The following is a 22,687-nucleotide window of genomic DNA, read 5'->3' as shown; positions in this document are numbered from 1 at the left end:
GTTCTATAACTCAACCCCCGTTTGAGCTATTGACACTAAAATTGAATCAGCACCTGCTCCTGTTAAAGGCAACATATGGACCAAATTTTGTTTGATTCCGCCAGTTACTTCCTGAGGAATAGCAAGCACGCGTAACTCAAAAAACGTCCCATTGCTCCACCCCCCTTGGAGGAATTCGCGCCAAAAACCAATGGGCACAAGTTCACATAGGGGCACATATGTGTACCAAATTTCGTTCAATTTCATGCGGTAGTTTTTGCTGTAGATAGAGCGGCCACAAAAAACTGGTCACACACAGACGTGACACACATACACACACACACACACACACACACACACACACACACACACACACACACACACACACACACACACACACACACACACACACACACACACAGAGAGAGAGAGACAGACATTTTCCAAAAATAGTCGAAATGGACTCAGCACACCTCAAAACGTTCGAATCCGTCAAAATTCGAAATTCGAAAATTTGCACGAATCCAATACTTTCTTCTATATATTAGATATAGAAGAAAGTAAAAATGGAGTTTGGTAAATTTGTTCCCTAAGATCTCAGAAACTACCCGGCAGATTTGGCTGAAACTTTCACCGTTTGCTCATTTTGGTACTGGGAAGGTTTATAGACCAGTTCGAAAAAAATTCGATTGATAGTTCCCTTTTTATTCCAATTTTAGTCCCGATTTTCGCATAAATGCCCCAATATGGGGGGTGGAAAAAACGTGCACATATTAACATTATATGTCTATCGAAAGCGCCAATTTTTCTGCTGAAGATAGCATCTGTTCGAAGTTTCTAAGTTGTATAAAAAACGAGTTATGAGCTTTTTTGTTCCCTGTTCGAAGGCTTTCATCAACCCAAGTCATTATTTAGTCTGTCATCTCAACTCCCAAGAATTGTTGTATTGTTGAATATTTTTGCGTTTCGTAGACTTTTTGAGGCTTTTCTCACTCAAATCTTAAAGTAACGTTTTCCCACAAGATTGGCTAAAAATAAATGGATTTGGCTGATCATTTTACTTTTAAACGAAACTTATGTAATTAATGGTTTATTATTATTATTTATGCTGATTGGACACTTGCTCACTATATCCAACCAACCAGCAGAAATATCGCCAGAATTTTTTCAGAAAGATTTCAGTAGCTGATGCATTTGGCAGTTTTTTTCCACAATCGCTGTTTTTGAGCCCAAAGACTACGTAATAATGTTTCTCAGCTTTCACCATATAAACAAAATATCGCCAATCAAAGATACTTAAAAAAAATAAAAATACTGTGTAAAATAATTCAACAAATAAATTAGGCGAATCCATAAACCGCACAAAAATTTCCATTAATTTTTCTTTTTGCACGATTTTAAACAATCGCCAAATTTTACTACTTATTTTTGGAAACATTTCGGATGAAACCGTTTAGCGCCATTTTATTTTGACCAAAAGTATCTCAGCATCTGGCAACAATATTTCTATAATAAAAATTAGTAAGGAGGGAAAGTATTATCGAAAGTGTCCCAAAATGATTCCTGCAAATTTGGTAAGATTTTAAACCGCACCAAGTGCCCACAAAAATTTAAATTTCCCAAAATAACTAAAGCAAGTGTAAGGGGAACACGGGCGGCAACATTTTTTAAAGCAGTTCGTACATCAATAGCCAAACAGAGAAGGTTTTAGATTTAAAAAAAAAGTACTAACAGATAAATCTTTTTAAAAATGTAAAATTTAATTTCATATTTCGGAAATTCTTCAAATTTGTATATGCTTAAATGTCGTGTTTTCGTTTCTAATTGAATACTATTTTGTTCTTTATACTTATTGCTATTTTAGTTTAATGAGTAAGGAAGAAGCTCGATTTTTAATCACGTCAAAAAGGTTTGTTTTAAATTCTTTCGCTTAAAACAGAAAACAAGGGCAAGTAACGATTGTTTCTCATAATTATTACTGACTCAGGCAACGCCGGGTATTTTTGCTAGTTTACTATAAAGAGAAAGAGATAAATGAATAAATAAATAAAACTGTTGGGAAACAGTTTTTAAATCTTGGTAGTTGAAAAGAAATTAGATTTTCCATGAAGCAAAAAAATAAATAAACAAATAAATAAATTTTCATGTAATGTGTCGGACAAAAGCGATTAGATTGCGTTATGACCATGAAAGTACATTGACTCTTTTCCAGTTAGAAGAGCAAATGCGATCTTTATTTATTTATTTATTTTGAGCGATCAAAAGTGCTCGTTGCCTCACTTTGTCTAAAGCTTAACGTTTATCGTTCAAATATTGTGGGTTTTTTTTTCTTCTTCTTCTTTTCTTTATCTTATTTATTTATTTATTTTTTGTGATTGATAGATGGGAGGTATGTGATACTTTTAACTTTCATTGAATAACTTTTACAGAAATATTAACACAATGTTTTCTTATTAATTCATTGGAATTCATTTCCGCAAGAACTTCAAGGGTTCCGAAAATTTAACCGTCTTCCAAACTTTTAAATACGAAAGTCAGTCACATCTATAACAATCTTATAGCACAGGTAAACCGAAGATTTTTTTCTTTTCACCGTACATTCAGTAATACGTAAAATTTGCAAAATCGACCAATCATTACATTCAAAGTTGAAGAGAATATCTTTTGTACGGGGTTTATTTAAAAGAATTTTTACATGCATTATATTTTCGTATATTACCTGTCCAAATAAAAGCTCTTTGCACCCCCTTTTCCCCCCTTTTACTAAGCAGTGCAAGAGACTGTACTGTTGTTAAATTGTGAAAAGATCCTACGAATCGAAAAATGCAAAACATATATATATATATATATATATATATATATATATATATATATATATATATATATATATATATATATATATATACACACTAACTGCGTTGCCCGGCTTTCCCCGGTCCACCTTGAAAATACAAATTGTGTCAAGTGACGTATATACAACATTCAGGCTGAAATAAATTTAAAAAAAAAAAACATCATGCAAAATTTCCCTTCCAAACACTGACGTTAGATATTAAAATACTTGATTCTACTCTTTTTAACGATATAATATTAATATGTGCAAGTAATTTTTCACTCCCATATTTGGGAATTTATGTGAAAATTGGGCCTAAATTGGAATTAAAAAAAAAGAACAATTCATCGAATATTTTTCGAACTGGTCTGCAAACCTTCTCAGGATTACTTAAAGGAACAAACTGAAAATTTCAGCGAAATCAGCCGGGTAGTTCTCGAGTTTTGCGAGTTCAAACACACAGACGCTTTTTGGAGACTTCATTTTATACTATGTAGACATATTTGTGCATATATATATATATATATATATATATATATATATATATATATATATATATATATATATATATATATATATATATATATATATATATATATGCCTCTGAAGAGAAGAGAAAATGTCAAAGCTAACAGCAGAGTAAAGTTGCAGCAAAATTATTTACAATCTCTGAAACAGAATGGTTTTCCTAACACTCATAAATTTAAGGCTTAACTTTAAAACAGAAAACTCCACGTGGAGCTTTGTCTTTATAATGACTTGTAAAGGCTGATAAGAGAGAGAGAGCAGGTCAAAACCTTTCATCCCGCATGGTACATAAAAACATTGCATTTCCTTCGATAAACAAATATCTCGAATGAAGGACAAAGAGTCTCCGGACAACGATCCACAGAACATCTACGTTCAGATATAAATTTTTATCAAAATATTTCAATAACCTTGCTCATTCGGTTTCCGCCAAAAATAAAGCAGGGAAAAAATGTCAAATTCCTACATTTTACCATTGTCAGCGGGGGATCCAAAATGCGTTTCTTCAGGTATCTCAAAAACTCATTTCTACAGATACTGACTTTAGACGGCAGTACAGTTATTGGAAGTATCTTTCAGATACAAGTTTTTTACGCACTCATATTTTAATACAGGAAACTCGATTATTCGTGGACGGATTATCCGCAGTCTTTTACATTATCAACAAAAAAAAAAGGGGGAGGGGGGGGGGGGGTCCGGCAAAAACAACTTCAACAAAAATTCTAAATGGGGATATTTCGATAATTGGGAATCTGGCGATCTTTCTTCATTGGCGTCAATTTTTGGCTCCAGCACCCGCGCGAGAGATATTTTTCTTTGCAAATCAAAACAAAGAGATGGGAAACATCCATTAACATAGGGTTACAATAAATCAGCAGGGTTACCAAAATAAAATTATTTATGCCAAAAATGAAACGACCGCGCCAGATACCCAATTATCGAAATATCCCCTTCTAAATTTTTAAAAACTGTCCGTTTGCTCTCCACAACATAACAACATTTTTGTCATCTTAATATATAAAAATCTTCTGTGCGGACGTTTGTCACCATAAAGCTTTTAAACGGCTGGACCAGTGGTTGGAAGTAGCGCGCTACAAGTAGCGACGCTACTGTAGTAGCTACATTTTTAGTAGTTTGTAGTGTAGCGCACTACTTTTCAAAAAAAGTAGTGTAGCGAGTAGTTTGATACAAAAAAAAAAGTAGTTTGTAGCGATTTCTAAAAACTACTTTTAAATAAAGTTTAAAAAAAAAAGAAAAGAAGAAAGGGATGGAGGTTTCAAACGAATCTGATTTGCACCAATCAGATTCGGAAGACTGAAAATTACGAGCTGACCTCAGATTGACGCCATACGTTCTATCTGTTTGACGCCATTAGTTTGTTTAGCATCGAAATTTTCACATTTCCCCAATATTCACCTTATGGCTTAGAAAGAAAAGAATAAGAGATAACTGCCAATGTATTACCGCGTTTCATGGGCGCCGATATGGAAGGCACGTTTTGGCTCAAGCCCCCCCCCCCCCCTGCTTTAGAATTTACTTCTTTCTTTTAGTACGTTTTTCTTCGCAAAAATGTAAAAACATTTCTTCTCCAGCCATCAATGAATGAGTTATTAAAAATGTCGAATTTCTGATAATTCTAATCTGTAATGAAATCGGTTTCCATGTGAAAATATCCTACTAAACCATGAGAAAAATATCTGACCCCCCCCCCCCTAAAACTTTGTATATGGGCGCCCATGTCGCGTTTGTGTTTTCTGGCAGCTGAGAATGTCCCGTGGATGAACATTTTAGATTTCAATGAGACTATTGTGCCAATATCCACCTAGTATGGATGCTACTGTAAATGTTATGGAAGACGATGATATTGAACTGCCTTTTTTTGGCCGGCTAACAAATGTTACAGTATTATAGAAATATATGGTCACGGGAATTTTTCGTTTCTTGTAAATTTGCTCCTTTTTCAAAAAGCTTACGGTATCAATGTCACCTGCATATTACTGTCGAATTTCAACGCGAGGGATGCGTTCCAAGACTCCTAGCGTAGGTTGAAATTTCGCGTCGTGGAAAAGGGTATCTATACGATTTTTTATGAGTATACCAATCATTTTGAGACATTTGAAAACGTCCCTCAAACTGTTTTAACCCATTTCTTAACTTCCTATTACCGAATTTAAACATAGAGAATAGAGAAGTAAAATTTCACCGTATTTTTAAAAAAGCTGTGTTATTGAATAAAAATACTGTAAGGATGCACAAAATCAGTGGGAGAGAATGGCATAAAATGAAACGGTACGATACCGTAATTATATTCGACACATTTTTTAGCTGTTCTAGTACAGTTTGGGGTATTTTCCCATTTGTCTATTTTTTCTTTTTCACTGATTGAATGTTGATATATTAACATGATAAAAGTCGATTATTAAATATTTAAGTTTTTGAGGTTATTCGGTGAGATTGAAAAAATGCTCTTATTTCATTTTATGAGTGGCGTAAAAAAGGAGATGTTGTTTTAGTCCGGACCTCTAGCTTGAAGCTCAAAATCAATTAATTAGTTCCTCCAAAAAAAAAAAAAGTTCCTATAAAACTAACTGATATAATAAAAACTAAAGTTTTTCTCTTTTGTTTAAAATATGATTTTCATGATCTAAATCATTTATATATATATGTATGACTATATAAAATTTAAAACAAATTATGGACTGCATCCAGGGGCGTGCACATAAATTTTGGGACCCGTCACAAATGACTTTTCCAGGGCCCCTCCATATTGTTTACCCCTATATTTACCCCTAGATTTATTTAAACCCCTAATTTTAAAAATATTGTGCCTCTTTCAGACTCGGGCCCGGGCCACACACAACAGGTTTCCCTTCTCTCCTCGCCCCGTGCACGCCCCTGACTGCATCTATTTACACTTTCAAGTAGCCGAGTTGCACTTCTTGTCTTGAATGAAATATTCACTGACAGGAAAGGATTAAAACTTTTATGGTTGATTTCCTTCAACTTTTAAATCCTTTCTTGCAGCGAATATTCGTAAAAATCGTTTTAAATATTTGGAATGACAAATTGGCTCAGCAAACGACGGAAAGAATAAATAATTCTTGGTAATATTCCATGTTCAAATGATTCAGTTTATTATTCTAAATCATTTTTTAAATCTTCGTTCAATCCTCAAACGGTGTATGCTTTTTATTTATTAATTTTTTTCAAGTAGCTAAAAAGTAGCGAAGTAGCGACTACTTTTCAAAAGTAGTTTGTAGTTGCTACATTTTGGAAAAAGTAGTTGTAGTTGTAGTTAACTACATTTGTAATAAAGTAGTTGTAGTTGTAGTTCGCTACAAGTAAAATGTAGTTTTTCCAACCACTGGGCTGGACCGATTTTGAACAAATTTTTTGGGTGTAATTAAATTGTGGCAAGCATGGTTTCGAAGCGCAATGGATCGAACCGAAAACGTTTCGTTGATTAATTTAAACACTAGATGGTTATAGTTATATCTCCCAAATGATTAATATTTATTTTAAATAGATAAAACGTAGAGAGAGAGCGAAGCCTTCATTTCTTGAAAGCAACGAATTTAGGTCCCGTTATAGATTTTAAAGGAAAGTACTGGGGGGGGGGAAGGTTCCTACAAAACATGTGTTCTGTCGTCGTAGTTGAACCATATGACCGGATCGGTGCTTTAGGTTTTCCTAACGAAATGATCAGAAAGTACCGTACCTAGCAACATTTCTTTCTCGGCTGAAATACATCTGAGTTTTGGCACCAATGTCAAGAACACTTAAAGGATTATTAAAGTAATCAGTACATTATTAAAGGAAAAGATGATGGAATTTAAAGACGAAACAAATTTTATTTTCGTCCAGATAAATTACAACAGGGTAGTTCTGTGCACAAAAGGTCAGTGGCAGTAGAAGATCTTTATCTTTGGTGGAAAGAACAAATTAGGCAATATATGAAGTTTAAAAATTTTGTTCAAAAGATCGGACCGCTAATCGGTCGGAGTTCGCTTCCCTCACTGATCGGCTGTATTACAGTAACGTGGTGGCTTGGCGACTTTGGCTATAAACAATAGAGTTGCGTGATCATTTGTTTACATTTTAAAGCTACTGTTAATGTAATTTATTGTATACTAGCAAAAATACCCGGCGTTGCCTGGGTCAGTAATAATTATGAGAAAAAAATCGTTACTTGCTTTTGTTTTCTGGTTTAAGTGAAAGAATTTAAAACACATCTTTCTGACATGATTAAAAATCGAGTTTCTTCCTTACCCATAAAAGTAAAATAGCAATAAGTATAAAGAACAAAATAGTATTGATTTAGAAACGAAAGCACTATATTTAAGCATATACAAATTTCCAAAACATGAAATTATTATTCTCATGTTTAAAAAGATTAATCTGTTGATACTTTTTTTTTTTTTAACATGGAATCTAAACCCTTCTCTGTATTGCTATTGAAGTTGCTCGTAATCCCCTTATACTTGCTTTAGTTATTTTGGGAAATTTCAATCATTGTGGGCTCTTGGTGCGATTTTACCGAATTTGCGGGAATCGTTTTGGAATACCTTGGATGATGCTCCCTCCTTCTTTCCTTACTTTGTAAAACGATATATTAATTTTCGTTACAAAGATATTATTGTCAGGTGCTGAGATACTTTTGGTCACCATAAAATGGCGCTAAAGAGTTTCATCCGAAATGTTTCCAAAATAAATAATAAAATTTGGCGATTGTTTGAAATTGTACAAAAAGGAAAATTAATGGACGTTTTGTGCTGTTTATGGGTTTGCCTAATTTAGTTGCTGGATTATTTTACACAGTAAAAAAAAGTTTTTTAAAGATTCTTTGATTGGCGATATTTTGTTTACATGGTGAAAGCTCAGAAACATTATGACGTAGTCTTCGGCTTCAAAAACAGCGACGTTGAAAAAAACTGCCAAATGCATCAGCTATGGAAATCTTTCTGCAAAAATTTTGGCGATCTGCTGGTTGATTGGATAATGAGTAAGTGTTCAATCAGCATAAATAATAATAAAAACCATTAATTGCATTAAAGTTCCGTTTAAATTGAAAATGATCAGCCAAATCATATATTATTTGCCAATCTTGTGCAAAAATCTTACTTCAAGATTTGACTTGAGAAAAGCCTTGAACAGCCAGACGAAAAGCAAAGATAGTCAACAATACAACAATTGTCGCTATCGACAGGGAGTTGAGATAATACACTAAATACTGTATTGAGTTTAGGAAAGCCTTCGAACATGGAACTAAAAAGCTCATAACTCGTTTTTTATTCTACTTAGAGATTTCGAATAAGTGCCATCTTCAGCAGAAAAATCAGAGCTTTCGATGGACATATAATGTAAATATGTGCAAGTATTTTTTCATCCCTATATTAGAGAATTTATACGAAAATTGTATTTTATTGCTCCCCTAAGGGGGGTTTTGCCCCCCATAACGGGACGAAAACTACCCTATGTGTTATTCTGATGCATAAGCTATATTATTGTAAAGTTTCATCAAAATCCGTTCAGTAGTTTTTGCGTGAAAGAGTAACAAACATCCATACATCCATACATCCATACAGACGAACTTTCGCATATATAATAGTAGTAAGATTGCTAAGTGTTGCTTTTCGTTTTTAAAGAGTTTTTAGTCATTTTAGTTGAAGTATGTTTATTTTACATCGGGAGGGGAGGGGGGAGGGATAAGTGATTTTTGCTTATTCAAATAACTGTTTTTACCTTTATCGTTTTTTCAAACGATATCCTTTCGGTTGTTTTATTCTTTTTCATATGAGGGATGTTACAGCGGGATTTCCCGTTTGTTCGAGATAAGTAGTTAGTTTTTTACACTTAATATCTGAGGACGCTTTTTATCCTTTGAGTATGGCTGAAGGAACAAGTCACCACGTACGGGAGAAAAAATAGTTAATAAAACAACTGCTCAGTGGACATTAGATAAATCAAGTAGCAATAAATATATGCATTCTGACATCAAGCAGCTTAAATCATTTTCTTTTTACTTATTTTTTCAACAAAACGGTTCAAACACTTGATGGTTTACTGAATTTTTTTAACTTTTCAATTTACAAAGCTTGAACAGAACAACGTCTGTCAGGTCTTCTAGTTTATAATATAACTGTTACTATGTGGGAAGAGCACTCTCAACAATTTCAATAAAATTTGTAAATGTTGAACAACAGTTCGTTAGCTCTTCACAACATCACATGATTTCTATCAATTATAAGCTGTTACTATTAGGAAGCGCACTCTCAACAACTTTAAAAACAGCTTCCAATCAGTTACTTCAAAATAAACAAAGCAATGAGTTGTGTACAATATTGGAACTTTTCTCGAAAAATATAAAGTTGATAACTTATTATTTAATAACCTTGCTGAGTGAGTGCAGCACTAGGATTTTGAGCTTTTTCTACAAAACATTTAAAGGGGAGCAAAGTTGACCGGCATAGCTCAAAATTACCCTTTTAGACTGTAATCTTTTTACTGTGCCAGGCAGGGGTACTGAATAAAGTGCTTTACTAGCCACTGCAGAGTGCTTTTTTAATAAGTAGTTTTATTTTGTCTGGCGAATCTATTTCAAGTTAATCAGTTAATTATTTTAATATTCAGTTCGCATCGACATATAAGTTGGAGCCATTACATTCGGTAGTACAAAACAAAATTACTAGAATTTAATGCACGTGATTTAATAAAAGAAAATAATAAAAAGCAATGGGGCCGTTTCCAAAATTTTAAAAGTTTTTTTTTTTTTTTTTTTTTTTTTTTTTCTGAAAGAGCATGCTTAAAAACATAGGATCTGACCAATTTTTAAATAATCTGTTTTAGTTAAATATTATTTAAAAAAAACTTAAATCGGAGCGCATTCATTATTTACGGCTTCTGCCGATGACATCACAAATGATAAAATGCCATTCAGTGTTGCCATTCACAGTGCAAAATATTTAATTCGCATCTTTACTCACATGTATTGACAACTATATGGTTGATAGCAAGCGTAGAGCGCAATATTTAATTCGCTTCTTGATTATCATAACGTGGAAACGTAGTAGAAAGATGCGGCAAAGTGCATCATTTGTGACGTCATCAAGACCATGCCTGTTTGAAAAATGGACATTTTAAAAAATTAATTAAAAAAAAAACTGTTGGGAAAATGAAAGTATTTTCTGGGTCCATGTTATTATTATTATTATTATTGTTATTATTATTGTTATTTTGCTCATTCTATCCATTTCAATGATTAAAAGTAGTACTTTTGACCGAAGGAAACCACCTCATTACGAGCAGAAGTAAAACTAACCTTCAGGCTTTTAGTAGTTTACTTTTCAAAAGATTTTGGCATATTTTTTCAATACTTTTTTTTTTCTTTATTAATATTAATTATTCACTTTTTTCTCGCATTAAGTCATTTTAATTGACGTTCTTTTCCCAAAATTTTTGTCTTGTCACACAACTCAAATATTTTTTTAAGATTTAATGAAAATTTCAGTTCGATTTCTCTGAATATATACAAATTTTGACGGATATTTGCGAAAATGTAAGAATGAAAGAAATGTTTAGATTTACATTTTGTGTTTAACGCTTTCGCTACGTAAACCTGCGATTTCCACCGAAGAACGAAACAGTAAGCAGAAGAAACAAAATTTGCTAACTACGCGATTTCCACGTGCATTGCTTAATTTAAAAACCGCTCTTTTATCGTTTAAGCGTCAGTAATGCATTTTCTGAAGTAGTTAAACCATTGAGAAGGAATAAAAAGTGAAGAGAGTGAAGCTTTCAAATCTTGAAGCAAGGATCTCAAGTCCATGATTTCTTTTAAAGTAAAGTGTTGGAAAAACCAGTTTTTTTTTTTTTTTTTTTCACTCGCTTCACGGAAAATATGTCTCCGATTCGTCGTGGTTGAACCATGAGACTTGGGATCTTTGCCTCAGCGTTTCCTAAGTCAATGATTGGACTTACTCTCACCAGTTACTAAGCTAGATACCTCCTTTTTGTTTAAAAAAAAAGAAAGAAAGAAAGAAAGAAGGGGTTTCACCGAAAGAGCGTTGTTTGTTGCTCAAAAAATAGGAAGGGGGGGGGGGCATAATCAAACTCGAATTTGGCGTGTAAAGAACGTGAAATAGAACTTTTCTTTGAACCTTGTTTAAAGACTTATCATACTAACCGTAATTTTTAACGTAATTTGTGCATATTTAGTATATACAGGGTGTTTCAAAAAGAATGACCCGATTTCAAGAAATCATAACTATTCAGATTTTAATCCGTTTCATTAGACAAAGGTATTGTTAGAATGGGGAAAATCTCGAGTTTTACGGAGTTTCCGACAGGTAGGGCTAACTCTCTTTCTTCGCTCGCCATTTCAGTGTTTGTGAAAATGGCGACTGCACGACAAAAATCGTATTATATTCCACGCTTCGCAAAATGCGAGTCCGTAATTACTGTTCAGCGCGATTTTCGTCGAGAATACCCTAGTGTTGAACATCCTGCCCCGAAGAGCATTAGAAGATGGCATATAAGCAATTCAAAGACACGGGTTGTTTATGTAAGCAGTGGACTCAGTCGATACAGACATGCTTGCAAAAGTTTGGGACGAATTTGACTACCGTGTAGACATGTGCCGTGCATCCAATGGTGGACATATTGAGCACCTTTAATTTTGTATGTCAAAAAACTTGATTATTATCCATACAATATAAAATTAATCTGAAGTGTCTACTTTCAATAATTTTCATAATATACCCATTTCAAATCGGGTCATTCTTTTTGGAACACCCTGTATTTTATATTGATTTTTTACACTTAAAAAAATCGCATTTTTTAATGCGACTTCTTTACGAAAATTGAGCAGACAGAGAGGGTTAACTACAAGAAACTTCATTAGCTTAAAGGTTCTTCCCTTATAATGTTTTCAAAGGTGAACAGACACTTTATTTCTTATTTATTTATTTTATTTTTTGGCTAGGGTAGCATACAAAAACAACCGGTTACCCAACTTCGTATTATCGCAAGCTCTTTATGTCTCATCTCCTTCCTGGCATGTGTTTTTCAAATCTCCGAATCAAAAAATTGAATGTTTTGAAAGTCTTCGTCTTTCAACTTATGAGTACACCAGACTAAACTTTTGAAATCTACTACTAGACATAACTGAAGCTCAAAAAAGTTGGATTTTATGGTTGTTTCTCTCCTACAAATGCATGCATCATTTGAGATGTACAGTCGCACCTCGATATAAGGTCACCCCTCGGAACTTCACGAAACTGACCTTATAAGCGGGTTGACCTTATACAGTAAAATCTGTGAAGTTGACCACCCTTGTAAGTTGACCGCTTTTTTCAGCCACGGAATTAGCCATTATCGTATAATTCAACCTCTGTAAGTTGACCACCTGTTTAAGTTGACCACTAAAATAGTGCACCGCGAGTGGTCAACTTACACAGGTTTCACTGTAATCGATTCATATATATTCATTTATAAAGAAACATTTAATTCATTAAATTACTTCAAAATTTAATACGTTCAAAGCTATCAGTTAATTAGGCTATTATAGTTAAACTGATTTGAACCAATTTGAATTTTTGGAATCAATAAGACATTTTGAAATTATTTTTTAAAACTTTCATTTAGAGTAAAGCTGCATTCAAATATCCCCAAGCAAACAACTGATGTGCAACTTATCTTACTTAAAATTGTCATTAATACAGGACTGTGTTTTTTCTTTAATTTAAACAAAATGATTTCTAATTATTTTCTGAAAATTTCTTCAGCTTCTCATGACTGGTAAAAAAAATGCAATCTGTACACGCTGAGGGCCCGCATTACTGCTTCATATTTTAGTATCACTGTTGTAATGCTCACTTGCTACTGCATTCTGTGCACTACCTGCTACGTTAATTGGAAAAACGACTTTTCACTTTTTAAGGATCGTATATCGCGGTTAATTCTTGGAAGTGAATCTGTTAGGCACTGAAATCATTCAAAGAAATCTGACAAAAGTGACCTTATAAGCGACTAATGTACTATGACCTGACCATATATCCGATAATACATGACATAGAATTCCTATTCAGTGAGCCGGGACTTCAGAAAAGTGACCTTATATGCGAGGTGACCTTATAAGCAGGTGACCCTATATCGAGGTCTGACTGTATTGAAGTTTTGCATGCTTCTTTGCTCCATCTGTTGGTAAAATATTATTTGGCGGACAAAACAAGAGTTCTATTTGCGAAAATACCGCAACAGAGACTGAAAAACTATTATGGCAAATGAGACTTTAAGCAACATTGCATATTTGCAAAGTTAAAAAAATGGAGACAATGCTACCTTTATTTTCAATTTTAAAGAAGTTATAGAACACAGATGACTTAAAAATTATACTTTTGTGTTATTGAGACATCAGAATGTTAACGCTAACCAGGGTTCGAAAGTATGTAAAGTCATTTCAAACCTAACTTTCCCATTAAGAAAAATATGCATGTTTCAACACTCAAATTTATGATTGAAAGCTATATAATTATTAGAAATTCTCTATTTGACTTGAGCCGCACTTTTCTTCGTTTGTGAAGCCTTTTTCTTGAAATAATTGAAAACTACAGGTATACTTAAATTGTTCTTTCCGACCCAGAAAAGTTATTTTGTCCTTTTGAGTGCATTATGAAAAGTGCTTAGTATTTTTTAAAAAAATCTGTTATTACAATGTAGTGGAGTCTAATTTATATACGAAATTAAGGAGTTGGTTTATACCTTGCCGACTTCCTCCTTACCTTAGGTTGGTTCATACCTTACAGTTTTGTCATGCCTCGACGAAAACGAGCCGATGAAGAACGTGCTATCGCACTACTAACGTGCTAAGATGCTATTGCGATTAGGATTGCGAAAACATCTTTTGAATGCAACTTGCTAGCAATCAAATGAAAAGGACCCGAAGAGCCCATCGCCAGTTTTTTTTTTTTTTGTCAGCTGTTACTACCAGAGTTCGCCGATATATATCAGTCTATATATATCACGATATATATCCGATATTTATTTTGAAGATATCACGATATTTTGATATTTTCGATATTTATTTTTTCAACTACGGTATTTTCAATATAAAAATTATATTAATCATAGTAATACTGTTTATTTGTTATTAAAAATAACCAAAACGTTGCGTACTATATTTTTACGATGTATTATTACATCATTAATATAACAAAGTAACATAATGTTAATTTTTTATTTTATATTCATAAAATTATTAGTAACAATTTATATTCATATTAAAAGTTCCTCATTAAGTATTAAACGTTGGTCAGGAAAAAAATATTCACCAACTAATGCATATTTTTTACTTCTGAATCATAAATATATATAAGAAAATAAAAAGTGATTTTTGAGGATGCATGTACGGTGCGGAAGAGTTTAGTTTGTGGTGATTGAAAATATCGGATATAATCAAAATATCCGATATAGATCAAAATATCAGATATTTTTGATATTTTCGAACCCTGGATACTACTATTTTCCGGTGTTAGGGGTCCTTTCTGACGAAAGTTGCTACAAGTTTTCTTTCTCTTTTTTTTTTTTTTTTTTTGCAGATGTTATATCTCTCCAGTATAAAGTGCAAAAGTTATCACAAGTTTCTTTTTATGGCTGTTATTTCGCTCCGGAATCAGGAGTCCTCCGACGGATCCTACCACACCACTGAACGCGGCTTTATTTCAACGCAAAAAGTAGAAACATTTCAAGCTTAAAGAAGAGTATAGCTCAATCATCCAGACAAAAATTACCCATTTCTTAAAAAACGTTACATAGTATTTTTGTCTACTGGGCTCTTCCAAACTGCAATGCATGAGTCAAATTTTTATAAGAGACACAAATGTTCTGAATTAAATTGTTTATTTTAATGACAGATTAACTTCTTTAATTGTATTCCATTCATAATTACCTCATTTTGTGAATGCAATGCACGAATACTATTGGAGGGAATGGATAAACACTTTGATATGCACGCCTGCTATATAAAAATGATTTTTTCCCAATGATGAATTTATCCATATCAACAGTTTGATTTAAACAATCATAGATAAGGTAAAGTGCTTTAAGTATTTTGACACTTAAAAAGGTTTATAAACCAACATCTTTAAATTAAAAAAAAACATTTTAAACATTAGCAATTTTCTAACATATTAGTTTAGAATGAGATTTTCATTCTTTTTAAGATAGGAAAACTTAATTTTGAAAAATTGCTAAAACATTTACCAATGCTGACATTATACATAAAACAAATTAAATATTTGTTTTATGTAAAAATATCAGTTTTTTTTTTTTTTTTTTTTTGACAGTTTCATAGCACTTTATCTTAATTTACACACACTTAAAATTGAATTTACAAAAGTTGAGGAAAAATGTATGGTACAAACCCAAAAAGATCACTTACCTTCTTCGATATCATTCCTAGCAGCTGCTTCCAAAAGCATGACGCTGGGCACGAAATGCACTTTATAATCATTTTTCTTGATTCGTTTGATAGCGACCAATTCCTTCTTCCTTTTATTGCTGTTGTATTCCTTTTCGCGCTGACTCCACTTTTTCAGTTGTTGCATCCGCCTCCGTTTGGCCAACTTCAGCCGCTCCTGAGTAGTCATTTTGTCGATCTGGGACATTTCGGCAATGAGCTCTGAATGCTCAGCCATTTTTTAAAAATATACTCTTAATTTAAATGACAAGAAACGGAAACTCTGTTGATTAACTCAAACATATAACCATTGTAGTCTTTACACAAAATGCAAAACTAGATGATATCTATATGGTACCGATATCAAAAGTTGCATAATCTTCAAAGCTCAATCTCTTGGAAGGAACAATTTCCTAAGGAGTAATTTCCGATAGTAGCAAAGCGCCGATTATCCGGATCCAGATAGATCCGGTTAACCGAAAATCCGTATAATTGGGCAACTGAAATGGCAAAAGTTTTTTGAAGGGGTTGTCATTAACGATGTATATGGGATCACTCAGACAAACACATTGAAAGTTCTTGAAGAAACACCTAAAAAGTCACTGGAGTCAAAAAGAAAATAAAGTTTACCCGAAGCACAAAATTTGTGGAAGCAAAATCGGAATGCAACATTTGGACGGAAGGCAACTTCATAACAATTAGATGATTCCAATCATTTAACAATACAACAAGACTGTCATAACAGTCGATAGAACGGCCATCCAGGGGATCGAAAAATACTTTCCCGCGCGCCGATTAAAACGAGATTACTTATCTTCTCTTCGAGGAATGTTATTACTTTCTTCGCGGCTGTCAAAGCTGTTTTGGACAGGATGAATGAATACACAGAAGAAGAAAAAACTCCTCGCAAATAAAAGTTGCACACGAACTTGAAGAACGTCTTGACAGCCGAGCGATCGGCGGATGGAATGTTGTGGACGGATTGGATGGGGGGAATCCGCCGAGTTTCACCATGAACTGGTTACTATGGCGACGGAGGCCCGAGAGCAGCGCAGTGTAGCATCTTCGCCCGGAGTTTCATCACCCTACAAAATAAAAAAAAAGAGACACAAAGTTAGTAAACTAGCACAGGCTGAAATTAAAGAAGAAAAAGAGGCTCGCAATTTTCCACGTCACACCTCGAATTCCGTAATTAAAGGGGGATTTTGGGACTTTTCCTCTGATGTGGAGTCGGTCAAGTGGCCTCGAGCCCTGAGGATAGAGATTTATCTAACGCGTTTAGTGCCGAAAGGGGAATGCGAGCGACGACGTCACACTAATTACTAGTCTTAAATTAGGAAACGTACATAAACGCGCTTCTCAGACGACGATAAAAAGATGTTTGATATTTATTGGCATGTCGCGAACTACGTTTTTGAGATCACTCGGAAACTTGAGAAGAGAACAGTAAAATCGCTGAGTGTCAGTTTTAATTAGAGATAGAACGAAGCTTCGGCCACTTCGCGAAACTTTGGCTTGGCCGAATCACGTGGTGTGATTCGGCCGTATCGGCCGAAAATTAAGTTGTAAATATTTATGCTGTAATTATAATTATACAAAATACTGTCCTATAACTTATACATAATTGTCCCATATAATATACGTATTAGAAAATTATATTTAATTAAAACGTTTGTGTGTACTGAACGCTTGGATCCAGAAACTGTCCTACGTGTTTTTTTTTTTTTTTTTTTTCTTGAAAGTTACTAAGAAAAAAATAAGTTACATTAAATTATAAGATCATTCGGAAACCAGAAAAGAACAATAAAACCATCGAGTGTCAGTTGAGATATCTTGTCTTATAAAGCGAATCACCGATTATCCGAACCAAAGCAGATCTGTTTAATGAAAAAATTCAGATAACTGGCTCAACTTAAAAAAATAGCAAATAAAGGCAAAAAGAAATACATAAATAGCAATGTGCAGAACAAATACAACGTTAATGAACGCAAATTTGCAGGAGACTGCAGACAGATGTTACAAGGAACCCCTCTGGCGCCCACGGTGGGAAACGGTTTTAAAAGCACGCTTTATAAAAACAGAACTCCGATTATCCGTATCAAAGCCGATCTGGATAATGGAAAATTTGGATGATTGCCTCAAAATTTATATATATAAAGGTAACGGTGTTTCTTTGTTTCTTTCTTTGTTTGTACGCGATGGCTAGAAGACCCCATAGCACCTATGTCCTGAAACTTGGCACAAAAATTCGAACGTACCCTGGGCCCGCCCGGCCCGTGCACCTCGAACCTAAATTAGAAAAAAAACTAATTCGAAATTTATAATTTACTAATTAAGCTAAATTTCGGCTGATTGGGGGGTAAAAAATCCCCCCACCCCCGAACATTATCTATCGTTGGAAGGAGTATTCCAAACAAGATGATGCTTGTTCCATTTTTCTCAATTAATTAGAACATCAGACATAAGCTATTCTAATTGAGCCAATTTTTAAGGCTTCTCTTTCGAGAAATTGCTGTAACACTAGGTCCACTTTCCAGACAATTTTCAAATCTAACACTAGGTCCATTTTCCAGAGAATTTTTCAATTACTTTCTTTTTAAACATTTTGGAGGAAGTTGCCTTTGTTGCTTATGAATATTTTACTGTTGTTACTTTATTTTAAATTCATTGTGCGTATGTTAATTGATTTTCTTTTTAATTAGAAAGCCGCTTGGCGAATTTGGCGATGAATTATGGAGTTTTTTACATTTGAAAGCTACTGCAAATGTAATTTTGATGTAATTTGTTTTTCTTGAATTCAACGGTTTTTCTTTAAATTTTTAGCACAGGCATCGTTGTGCGGGTACTGGTAGTAAAAAATAAAAGGAAATTGCAATGTTTTTTTAGGTAAGGTGTTTTCACGAACTACGTATGTGAGATCACTCAGATCCGGTCATTCAGATCACTCCGATTATCTGGAACGGTCGAAACCAAGGAAAGTCGGATAGACGGAAAATCAGGATGATTTGGGCAAAAAAAAAAAACACACACACACACACACACACACACACACACGATAGCGGTAACATTTTTTAGGTAAGGATTTTTCCCGAAATACGAATATGATTTCATTCAGAAACTTAACAATGAAATCGCTGAGTGCCAGTGTTTTATACAACAGAGCTCCAATTATCCGGACCGCTCGGAACCGAGGCAAATCTGGTAAACAGAAAACTCGGATGGAAATTAATTTAGATGCAATGTATTATGGCCATATGTTAATGGGAAGCGTTAAAAAAAAATCTTAAAATGTGGCATCTGAATCAAATATGTTTATGGAGGCGCAAAACTTTAAAAAGCAATACATCTTGTTTTGAATTCGGTTGCAGATACGACTTTTGCTCTCAGCGTGGCAGTATAGCATTTCTACACATTTTTTTTTTTTTTTAAATCAGAAATCAAGCCCTGGCAACAGCAATATTGTCAATAAATATCAACAAGTTCACTCGACAGCCGGTTATTGGAGATAAAACCAATTTTCTAACTTTATGAGATACAAAACGAAATACAGTCGACTCCCGCTACAACGCGATTCGACTTACGCGAAATGGCTATAACGCGAATTTTTCGCAAGTCAAATTTTAGAGCTAACGCGAATTTTTCGCCCACAACACGAAATGTTTTTTGGAACTAAGTATCAGCTTCGATATTGGCTACTAAATATTGATTTCGTGAATATTATTACATCCCTTTAAGCATCATTGATAGCCAAAGTTCCCACACCAAACTAACCTAGTGCATCAAAGATCCATTCAGGATCTTTCATTTTTTTTTTTTTTTCATTCTAAATATAGAAATTGATGAAATATAATGGCACCTTAGTGTCACCTTCATCTAAAATTTGTGAAGATAGGAAGAAAAAGAAAGTTCCTGATAAAAAATTAAAAAAAAAAAAAAAACGCCTAAGATTCTCGATATGCTTAAACAAAGACAAAACGTCGACGGTAGCGCGACAATAAGTATGAGTGAATCTTCCATGCGTACAATTAAAAGTCAAAACAAAAAGATATCCGTAAAAGATCAGAACTTAGTTTCAATATTGAAGCTTGCAGAGCAGTCTAGCAAAGTAAATAATATGAAAATGGAAGCTGCTCTTGTATTGTGGATTGATAAAGAGATCAGAGAGAGGAGATGTTTCCACAAATTGAAACGTTATAAAACAAAAGGCGAAGCAACCGTATTAAAAAAAAAAAATAGATAAGAATAACGATCTGATCATGGAGGAGGATCATCAATATCTTCATTTTTTAACACGCTTTTATTAGCTTCACCTGTATGTATGTATGTATGTATCTTGTAACGAAATCTTGCAGCTCAATTTTCGCCCACTTCCTGGGATCAGATTCTTTTGAAATTTGGCACGCGACCTCAGACCCGATGACAATGCAATATTCTATAATCAAATTAATTAATTAACTCTTTTAATTGTTAGTTTCCTCCAATTTTAATCAATATTTTGGTATAAATCCAACAATGTGAAAAAGGAAAATTTTAAAAAAATACAATAAAAAATGCTCGCAAAAATTATTTAAAAATATCTACAAAAACCCTAAATTTTTCTGCATCAGACAAAATTTGTTCCAATGTTCCAAGGTAATTAGAACATGAAATATAATTGTTTTTAACCAATTTCATGCCAAAATTTAGGTGAGCCTTTAATTTGAAATTCATTGCTGATCAGACCATTGTTGAACAAAACTTTCATTCAAATGCATCTCAAATTTTCAAAGTAATATAAATATGATTTCCGCAAACATACATCAATGACTCACAGTAGCTTCCCATCGGGGTGCCCTTGTCTTAACTTCAAAGATTTTACCTCGCACTCGTTTTATAAATAATTTCGTCAATTAAGTCCCAATCTGATTCAAATTTTCATATATCGCACAAAACAAACAATTTTTGCCTGATAATTTTCCAACATGACTAAAAAACAGAAAACTAAAATAATAGATTTAAAAACTAAAAAAACACGCTTTCGTAGCAAAATGAACTAAAAAGTGAAAAATAATCTTTGGATGATAGTAGTTGACCAATCACCTAATTTTAATGTAATACAAAAAAGCGTGGGGGGCTTCTTATCAGTTGTCTTGAATTTCTTCCATTTGTTGTCCAAGCAAAAATGTAAATAGACAGCACCCCACGCTTTTTTGTATTACATTAAAATTAAGTGATTGGTTAACTACTATCATCCAAAGGTTATTTTTCACTTTTTAGTTCATTTTGCTACGAAAGCGTGTTTTTTTTAGTTTTTTAATCTATTATTTTATTAACTCTTAAATATTGTTACTGTATCTACTGTACAATACTATTATAGTGCATCATTTTAATTTTGCTACAAGCTGTGCGTACTGTGTTGTTTTATTTTATGTCTTTTATTTCCATTGGTCATTCATTTAGTGCACCTTAAAGTATTTCATATTGAATAATAGTTTTTTATTTTTTAAATACAGTAAAAGTTTAGTTCTTTATGCAAGAAACTGTAGTGTATGGTTAAGGAATGCTTTAGAGCAGTTTGAGGGGTGTTTATAAGTGCCTAAAAGTATTTGGTATGCTTTAAAAAAATTGTATGCATATATTTTTCCTCAACGCGAAATTTCAACTTAAGCGAGGACTCTTGGAACGCATCCCTCTCGTAAGTCGGAACTCGACTGTAAGAGCACTAATGTGATTATGCCGACTAGGACGTATTATATAATCCCAAAGAGACAACCGGAATTCCCATTGGTTGATTTACGACCTAGGGTTCCTCAGATAAATTAAGGTTAACGCAACATCACATAATGAACCGAGCCAACGCCACTATTACGACAATCAAAACATTCTTCCTCTTTTGGCAACTCGATGAAACGGTAGTTGTCTAGTCCCGTTTCGAATTTAATTTATTAACTCTTGGAACGCAAATCAATCGCACACCTGAAATGCTAACTATTTCCGAGGGCTAATATAATCGCGTGTCAACCGCCAGACGAAGTCGGTGTATTCGAATCACGCTGGAGACCAGGAGTTTGGGTTCTAGGAAGTTTGGAATGGAAGAATTAAGTCAACATTAAATTAAATAAATATGCAGCTGCTGAACTCACAGCGATTGATTCTATTTTCAAGCTTTATTGTTGTTTGAAACTTCACCCGATGCATGTCAAACAGTCTCAGTGCGGATGTCAGTCCCATTTGTTGTACAAAAGCGCGATTTCAAAAAATAAAAATAAAAATAAAATAAATAAATTTAAAAAATTCTCAAGTAAAGGAAGCTAACTTCTTTTGAAAATGGAAATGGATTCTCAATTGATCATAATCTCGTGAAAGACGAAATTTTTTATAAAGCATATATTCTCCTCTTTTACATTTATTTATCATCTAACTTAATATTCGGCTCAATAAATTTGTAGTCTTATTTCACTTGAAGGTAGCAGCGTTCGATATTTTTCGTAAGAAAAAGTATTTTACAGCATTATAACAAAAAGGTGTACTAAAAGAGATATGCAAGGGTTTCTTCTCTTCGAGGAGTGAAAATACTCTTGAACACTTTAAAAATGAGTGAAATTCATTTTGAAGAAGTTAAAAAAACGTAAACATTAAAGACTTAATTAGTAATCCATGCCATAAAAAAACTAAGTTTCTAAGGATGAAATAGATAACGATGGAAGGGAAAATAGAGATGTATACTGTTTTGATTTTTAACCTTAAGAATTTTGAGATTTCCCCCCAAATGAAGAAATAAACGAGCTGATGTGTGCATCACATGACTTCCTTTTACTCCAACTTAATGTCATTTTCTGATTATTGGCAGTTTTAATGTGATTCAGTAGTTTACTCTCTAAATATCACCAACAGCGGCCAAATTGAAACCAGAC

General features: G+C 33.6%; 1 protein-coding gene across 1 annotated transcript in view; it reads right to left on the bottom strand.

Moving 5' to 3' along the window:
• LOC129226289 (protein phosphatase 1 regulatory subunit 16A-like) overlaps positions 1-22,687 on the bottom strand; it is a 223,300-nt gene that overhangs the window by 82,285 nt on the left and 118,328 nt on the right. The window contains exon 3 of the mRNA XM_054860892.1: positions 15,777-16,879. Coding sequence (XP_054716867.1) covers positions 15,777-16,032 — 256 coding nt within the window. The 5' untranslated portion in view covers positions 16,033-16,879. The remainder of the gene's footprint in view (positions 1-15,776; positions 16,880-22,687) is intronic.

The sequence above is a fragment of the Uloborus diversus genome, chromosome 7 (assembly GCF_026930045.1).
Source record: "Uloborus diversus isolate 005 chromosome 7, Udiv.v.3.1, whole genome shotgun sequence".
NCBI lineage: Eukaryota > Metazoa > Arthropoda > Arachnida > Araneae > Uloboridae > Uloborus > Uloborus diversus.
This window is presented reverse-complemented; position numbering and strand designations above follow the sequence as displayed.